This window comes from Cricetulus griseus, chromosome 2, assembly GCF_003668045.3.
Source record: "Cricetulus griseus strain 17A/GY chromosome 2, alternate assembly CriGri-PICRH-1.0, whole genome shotgun sequence".
NCBI lineage: Eukaryota > Metazoa > Chordata > Mammalia > Rodentia > Cricetidae > Cricetulus > Cricetulus griseus.
Window position 1 is genome coordinate 7,357,751 of NC_048595.1, and position 8,490 is coordinate 7,366,240.

Genomic DNA, 8,490 nt, shown 5'->3' on the forward strand with positions numbered 1-8,490 from the left:
GCCAAGCGGCCACCTCTGGCCTGCACCTCCGCTGGCTCCGGCTAGGGGGCACTTTGACTCTGTGCCTGGGTTCTGGACTGCATGTCCACCTCAAGGTTATTCCCCTCTTGCCATTCCACTGGTTTTGCTCGAATGTGCTCTGGCGCTCCTCCCCCTCCCCCAGTCTGGTTTGGGGAGCCTGTTCCTCCTTGTCCTTGCAGCAAATCGTATTGAATTTTGGCTGAGCGAGCCTTCCTCTGCATATTAACTTTCCCTCCTGTACCTGGCTGTGAGACCCTTCGCTTTTCTGCATTGAATGTCACGCCCTCCCGGGTAGTGGCTTCTGGAAGCTCCTGTCTTTCTTTGAGCTTCTGCCGTGCACTCTGTTTCTGTTTTTTGTTTATAGACGTGGTTCTTCGTCCTGTCCGTTGACGTTGTTCCCACACATTTGCTCTCTTGGTACACTTCCTCTCTGGCCCAACAGTTCCTTTTTTTTTTTTTTTTTTTTCCAGCTTATAGACTTTCCCTTGTCTGTCACCTTTTGGATGTGTTCCTACAGTGTTTTGGAATGGCTTGTGGTTGCCCCTGCTTGCTTCCTTCTCTCCCCAGCCTGTGCCCTACCTCGAAAGAGAGTGCAGAATTGAGAAAGAACAGAGAGGGCTGGAGAGATGGCTCAGCCGTTAAAGGCTAGGCTCACAACCAAAAATATAAGAGAAAGAACAGAGAGCTTGACACTGCACTGTAGATGAGAGAGGAATCTGGGTGCAGAGGACCAGAATTATGTTGTCCTAGGACCCCGGATCTGAGTGTGCTCTGCCTGGAATCTCAAGGCACACAGCCTCTTTAGTGAGATATATGGCTTCATAATTAGCCCGTTGCATTTTTTCATGAGTGCTAGCATCAGCGTTCTACGATGTGTTTCTCTGATTAACAGCTGCTTTGCAACTATTTCCTCGTGCCACCGATGACCATATTTGTCAAGGAACTCCTGATTTCTTACTAAAATGCAGCATTTCCGCTTCATGAGGGCTCTCTCCTCAGCACTGCCTGGCTTTTAAAGTCAGCCCTCGTTAAGACTCATGCTCTCTTTGGTCTAGTGCCTGTTAACAGGGTCCTGGGTGTCTTCTTTAACGCTGGAGTGGAGACCCTTTCACAGGCAATTTAATCTTGGGAGCCGTGTAGGAGCGATGGGCAGTGGAGTGGGGTTTCAGGCCTGTGTGCTAGCCACTTCCCTGCCCTCTAGGTGCCATCTCCCACGGTTAAAAGGGACTTAGTTTTGGTTGTTAAGATCATTAATTTTTGAATGTTTTTAATATTTTAAGCTGACTAATGAATGATCACATTTTAGGTGATAGATGTGTACATTGTACACAGGAATGCTGGAATTGGTGGCACTCCAAGTAAGTGTCATCAGAGACAGTGCATCAGGGTTTACATGTCAGGTACAAAGTGCTAAGACTCCCTGAAACCCAGGTTTGTTATTAGGCAGGCTGTGTTCTCCTGGTTCCCTCAAGCAGAAAACAGTGTGGAGATCACAGTGTGCAGCTCTTTTTTATTTTTTTATTTTTTTTTATTTTGGTTTTTTGAGACTAGGTTTCTCTGTGGCTTTGGAGAGTATCCTGGAACTCGCTCTTGTAGAACAGGGTGGTCTGGAACTCACAGAGATCCGCCTGCTTCTGCTTCCCGAGTGCCGGGATTAAAGGTGTGCACCACCAAAGCCCGGCTGGTCTTTTTTTTTTTTTTTTTTGTTTTGTTTTTTTGGTGTGCAGGTCTTTTGTAGGAGAATGACAAACTCTTTGAGAGTGTCTCTTCAGTGAAGACTATCAGGACCCTGGATTCTTCCTGGCAGGCTTGCTTACCCCACACTGTGTGTTTTGCATCCAATAGCAGATCACCAGGAATGCATTATGCTGTGTTCCTTTCTGTATGAAGCTGCAGATCCTGGTCTCCCTCCCATACTGACCTTGCTCAGCTGACCAACTCGAAAGGTATTTTATAGTCCACCCCCCCACACACACACTTCCTCCCCAAGTCATTGTCAGGGACTCCAATATAACCACTGTTACAAGATTGCAGAGAAGAGAATTTAGTCTTCTTCAGGTTTTTTTTTTTTTTTTTTTTTTTTTTGCTTTTTCCCTGTAGATTTAAAGGGATAAATAGTGAAATTACAAACTTCCCTAAAATCATTGAGTCTGTGGTTGGCAGAGTTATTCTGTTTTGCTTGTTGGGACAGTTGGTTCTGGTTTTTTTTCTGAGTTTATGCTTAAGTTTAAAATCAAACTAGCTACTGCCAATTGGGGGCACACTCATTAACTAGCCACTGCCAGTTGAGGGTGCACTCATTCACTAGCCACTGCCGGTTGGGGGCACACTCGTGGAGTGCACTCATTAAGAACTCAGTCTAAGGTGAGGAGTGGGATCCACACAAGTGGCTCAACAGTGGCGCCAGGAGATTATCGCCAGAATTCTCCATGGCTCGCTGCACTCGCACAACGTGTGCAATAAAGTTCCCGTCTCCATTTTACATTTTTGACATTGAGGCGGAAGATTTGGCCTGAGTTTATGTAATTTAGTTGGACACAAATATAACCCGTGTGTAGTCACATCCATCTTGTAATTAGAAAATGAAATGATACAGGCTAGGCTGCAGGCACACCATCATTGAACCCAGCCACAGCGTGCAGTGTGGGACCTCTGCAGAGGGAAAAGTCAGTTAATGAAAAGTGTCCAACAATAGACTGGTGAAAGGCCCAAGCTGAGCACCTTGACCGTTAATTCAGTGGGCAAAGATCTTTGCATTGTGGGTAAGGAGTTTTGGGAAATCTTCTACCATCAATGCATGAATCATAGGGCTATAAAATTGTAGATTGGACGAGTCTTTTACCCCCCCCCCCTTCAGTGTGCTAGTGTCTTGTGGGGAGGAGGAGAAGAGAGAAGAGTGGCTGGAGAAGTAATTAGTGAAAGAGGAGAGAGGTTTCCGTGTGTCACGCTTGCACGTAGCTGCTATCTGGGCATCTTTCTTACTCAGCACATTAAGTTGAGGCTATTAGTTTGGGTGCTTTATATTTTTGCATCTAGCGTAGTGATATCGATGCTGTTAAATATGTGATTTGCCTGTCGCCTGCATTTTCAGACAAAGATCGAGGGGAACATAAACAAGCCTCAGAAACACTTTATGTAGGTGTTTGGCAGGATTATTTTATATGACTTGAAATTAGTGAGTGGAAACTTTAAAAGAAATTGTTCATATTTTTGCAAGTTTGAAGTGTGCCGGGACTTTGTCAAATTCCCGTTAAAATAAATACGTCAATTTCATCTCCCTTCCAAATTCATTTATCTTGCTTTTTTAAAAGGTGTTTTCTACTTTACCTGATGTTTAAATTGGATTCGCTCGTTTATGCTGTTCTTTGCTATATCCCCCACGTTTTTCTTAAATGAATTACTAATGACAGAGCACTCCATCACTCCCTCTCTGCAGCCACTTTAAGGAAAGCATGGTGATCTAAACCTTTTAACCTATTAAAGATGATTTTTCCCAATTGAATCAGACCCACCACAGGTGTAATAACTAATCATTTAAACTACACCTGCTATTATGTATTTTTAAGCCATTATGCGTGTTGGATAGATGATAATTCATGTTTATTGCATTGTCCGATGGATCCGTTTTGCCTACACTAGGCTGATTAATGTATTTAAAGAAATAAGAGATGCAATTTTTAAAAAAAAAAAATTGATGGAATGCGCCAAGCACTGCATTGAGTGCACCATTAAACCCATCAGAACTTTGCTCTCTGACCAGAAATGCATATACCAAGGACTGTATTAAAAGAGCAAGGTGAAACCTGGGCGTTTTAGTGGTGAGGTTCTGTATTCTTTCTCTGTCACGGGGAATTTTGGAAGGATGCACGAAGGCTTTCTCTTTGTATGGGTGAACGATGGGAACTGTGCAGTTCACATCTCCTGCCCAAGACCTGTCCATCCACATTTCCTGTGACACCTGGTCCACACAGCACAGCCACAGAGGCTGCCATTTTCCAGCCGTAGAAGGTGTGTGATTTCCTCAGGTGAAGAGAGTTCTACCTGAGTCACCTGTGCTGTGCAGATTGGTGTTGACCTGCGGGCCTGTGATGTGTACCTGTCCCTTCTCTTTCTGGAGTGTAGCACCCCTCCCCCACTTTCCTCTTTCCTTTCCCTTCCTCTCTTTCCACCCCCCCCCCTTTCTCTTGTGTCTCCTTTGGACTTTTCTTGTTTCTCCTCCCTCCTGCCCCCCCCCATCTCTTCATCACAATATTGTAGAGGTTTGTTAGATTTTTTTTTCCCCACTGTAACTGGAGGTGATCTAGTTGAGAGGTAAATGTCAGTTTTGGCGTTCTACAATCTCCACACTGAATTTTCTGTAGCTTAGAACTGTGGTTGTCCTGCAGTTTGCAGTGTTGGGGAGGGATCATCATCTATAGGGAGCTGGGCTTGGCTCTTGAGATCAGTAGTATCTCTGGACAGGTCTAGCTCTGGAGGGTCAGGATGCTGAGCCTGGCCTTTAAGGAGAAGCTCAGGGTAAGCCTCCCACTAAGGGGTTGTCGGGAGAACGAGGCTTTCCCTGGCTTTTGGCCTTTTCTCCTCTTTCTTCCTGATCTGCCTTCATTTCTTTTGCTCCTGGGAACACTGGTGTCAGGATGTGATGTGCAGCCTGAACCCTGCTCACAGGTACAGCCTGGCTCTCCTGAGTCTCAGGGGGACTTTAGTCCGGGATCACAGGGACACCCTTACTTCTGGCCCCTGAGAAGTGAACTGCATTGGCCTTTCCTTGACAGGAGACCATGGTGCTTTTCCTTTGGTTTCAATGAGGTGAATAGTGCCGGTCGTTCTAAGTAGCCCCTGTCCCACTGGAGCAGCTTGGCACTCCCTGCCCTGGAGGACCATGTTTGCTGTGGATAGCAGTCAGGCGGTATAAACACATGCCTTGCATGTGCTGAGTGTGGGGGCTGATACCTCTTCTACCCCCTACTTATTTGTATATATGAAGATTTAATAAGTAATATTCATACCAGTCGTAGGGAGATATCCTGTCAGTTTGTTGGCTTATAGCCAGGGAATCCCAAACTTTGCCCTTTGAAGGCTCATCAGAATTCAGCTTTACCGCATTGGTGAGACCAGTGTGGCCAGCTGTGTGTGTCTTCTTTCCAAACCCCTTCAGCTCCAGTGCTTTGCCAGGTCCTAGATAGGGAGCATCGTCTCTTCCCTGCCCTTCCTTACCTAAGGTGTAGTTGGGAGGCAGCCTGAACATGAGAAGACAGTCTAATTATGTCTTCAATTATATGGTGCACACTACAGCACTGAAGAACTGAAGAGGGTGGGAAGATGGGAAAGGCTTTAATGATTTAGGGAAAGCTCTGAGGAGTCAGAACAGGCTGTATATGGCACGCTCTCTCTCTCTCTCTCTCTCTCTCTCTCTCTCTCTCTCTCTCTCTGTCTCTGTCTCTCTGTCTCTCTGTCTCTCTCTGTCTCTCTCTCTGTCTCTGTCTCTGTCTCTCTCTCTCGTGTGCGTGCGCGCGCGCGCACACACACACGCACACACACACACACACACACACACACACACACACACACACACACACACACACAGAGTAGTGTATTTGGTGTGTTGTGTAATGAGTAGACAGGTGGAGACGGCAAGGGAAGCCTTCCCAGAATGAGGGTGTGAATGGCAAAAGGATAATAAGCAGCAGCGTGAACCAGGAAGACGGGAAAAGTTCAGTGCAGGTCCTAAAAGCTAAACCAAGAAGGTGGGGTTTGTTCCTCTCAAACGGGAAGTCAGTGAAGACAGGAGATGCCTTATCTTCATTTAGGTGGTCTCTAGTTGAAGAAGTAGCTTGCTGTATATTTGATTCCAGCAGTATCTTTCCGTCTGTGGCCCTGGGAACTCGAGATTTCTGGCCTTGAAATTCAGATTACTGAAGTTTACTCTTTCTGTTTTATTCCCCCACCAGATTGCCACAGCAGTGAAGTTCCTACAGAATTCTCGGGTCCGGCAGAGCCCACTTGCAACCAGGAGAGCATTTCTTAAGAAGAAAGGTACAGGTTTCCTTGGCAGTGTAGAGCGGCAGTGGCCTGTAGATAGGGCTGGGGTGTGGCAGCTGCGAATCACAGCTGGAGACAGGCGCCGAGCACATCAAGGGTCGCCCACGGCTGTCCACGTGTGCGGGTGGGACACAGGGATGAGGTGACCACCCTCAATGGGATGCACATTTCTTTACTCACAGTGGAGCAGAGAAATTACAGGATTTGAACAAGTAAGCAGCAGATATGAGACCAAGAGCATCATGGTACAGTCAGCTCTCAGTAGCAGAATTGGCCCATTGAATAAGCCTGGAGGACTCCTGCTTCTTGGTCAGTCTGCTAGTGACCTGACTACAAAAGACCTTCTTGGGCTAGGAGAGGTCAGCTGCTTTGGTAAAGAACCACAGAGAAGCAAAAGACCAAGGAAATGAGGTGAATAAACAGTTGAGATGAGGCCAAGCTCCGATCAATCTGATTTCCAGATTGAAACGGTAGGTTCCTAATTTTTTTGGTATTTCTGTAGACTGGAATAAAATGGATCCTGACAAGTTCTGTATTGTTGAAGCAGATAGAACCTATTCTCATTCTATTGCAATTTAGGATATTTTTGGGGTTTTTTTGTAAAGCAAAAACAACCATCTAACCAAAAAAGAAGGCAGACTTTTTATTCTTAGGACTTTTACTTTTCTAGAGATCTAGGAGGCTACTTAAAGAGCTTTACATAACACTGAGGGTGTGTGTGTGTGGGTCTTTACCCCCAAACTAGCTTTTCTTTTTTTTTTTTTTTTTTTTTTTTTTTTTGGTTTTTCGAGACAGGGTTTCTCTGTGGCTTTGGAGGCTGTCCTGGCACTCACTCTGGAGACCACTGGTCTCGAGCTCACAAAGATCCTCTGCCTCTACCTCCCCAGTGCTGGGATTAAAGGCGTGCGCACCAACGCCTGGCTAGTTTTTCTTTAAAAGCTAGAATATTGGCCTCAAAATTCTGGTGATCCTGTCATTTTTTTATTGAAATGGATGATAGGATATTTTCAAGGCATTTTTAAGTGCCCCCATGGTATCTCACCGAAGCGCTGCTCTAGGATCAAAACAGTGCTCTACCCACTGACAGGGCCCCACTCACAGGGTTTGGGCACAGTAGGTCCAAACATTTCAGCCATAGCAGCAGACCCAAGGCACGTTTCACACGAAGGAGCTGCATGCTTGCTGGTTGCATGGTGCTAACCCCCATCATTAGGAGATTATTAAAATTTGGAGTGTGTTGGCTGGCCTCTCCACTCCGCAAGCATCATGCCATAAAAGAGATTTTCCTTGAAATATGTGTACCTATAGGGAGTAATTAATCATAAAAGCTTGGGGATTTCAGCTCTCTCATCAAAGCATTGAAGCAGGGGAAAGCTGAGCCTAAAAGCTGAGCTGATTACCCGGGGTAACCTGAGACAAAATCTATGGTTGCCGAGAGATCCTTAGCCCAGTACATTGTGCAGTATTATAACTGTCTGATCTTCTCCTCCACCGACAATGACCAGTTAGTCCTCATTTTCTCTCAAACGCAGCTGGGTTAGAATTTCATTTGCAGAAGGTATTTAGAGCAATTTAGAGACAAATGTCTCTGGTGTTTGCTCGGCACTTCCCCACCGCAGGCTTTGCTGAGCAGTTTTAGTATCAGGAGCTCCATCTAATCTGTTTAATTTTAATAAATCCCTGACTGGGAGAGGGAGAGAGCGAGAGCGAGAGGGAGAAACTCTGGACCAAATAATACTTCTTTTGAGTTACTTGGCTCATAACCACTATAGAGGGGGAGCTGATTTATGCAATTATTCTTTGTTGTTCTTTACAAAAAAAGAAAAAAAGAGAAAAGGAAAGAAGGAGCAAGGAAGAAAGAAAGAAACAAAGAAAGAAGGAAAGAAGAAAGGAAGGAAGGAAGGAAGGAAGGAAGGAAGGAAGGAAGGAAGGAAGGGAGAAAGGAAAACATCCAGCTGATTGATTAATCAGTTCACCCAAGAGTGAACATCCACCCTATGTCATACCCTGATCTTTCCACTGGGAATTCACAGAGAACAGAAAAGACAAAGCCCTGTCCTCACAGAACTTCTGTTCTAACAGGGTGGGGGACAGGACATGAACTAATGGTACCTCAGGTGGCAGGTGTCTGGGGAGGAAATAAAACTGCAGTGGAGGTGAGCAGCGCCAGGGCTGGAGGAGAGGTGTGGTGTTAAGCCTGTCTGATGGCTCTCGGCTGTGTATGCACAGGACTGTGAAAGAGATGAATGCTGGTTAGTCTTTAGAAACTTGGGTGTTGGGAACCAGGGGTCTACTCAGCTCTTCTTGTTCTAAAGAGAACCACATTGGTTTACCCTATACTTAAGCCCGGAATCATGGAAGCTAATCTCTCATCTCCATTATCCTCTAAAATGCTCCTTCACTCGGTAATTATCCATTTCCGAGGTAAAT

At 45.7% G+C, this 8,490-nt stretch overlaps 1 protein-coding gene across 4 annotated transcripts in view; it reads left to right on the forward strand.

Moving 5' to 3' along the window:
- Positions 1-8,490, forward strand: part of Pex14 (peroxisomal biogenesis factor 14) — a 143,120-nt gene that overhangs the window by 55,579 nt on the left and 79,051 nt on the right. For all 4 annotated transcript variants that reach the window (XM_027398247.2, XM_027398245.2, XM_035439417.1 and 1 more), the window contains one exon: positions 5,970-6,054. In XM_027398247.2, the coding sequence (XP_027254048.1) occupies positions 5,970-6,054 (85 nt within the window). The remainder of the gene's footprint in view (positions 1-5,969; positions 6,055-8,490) is intronic.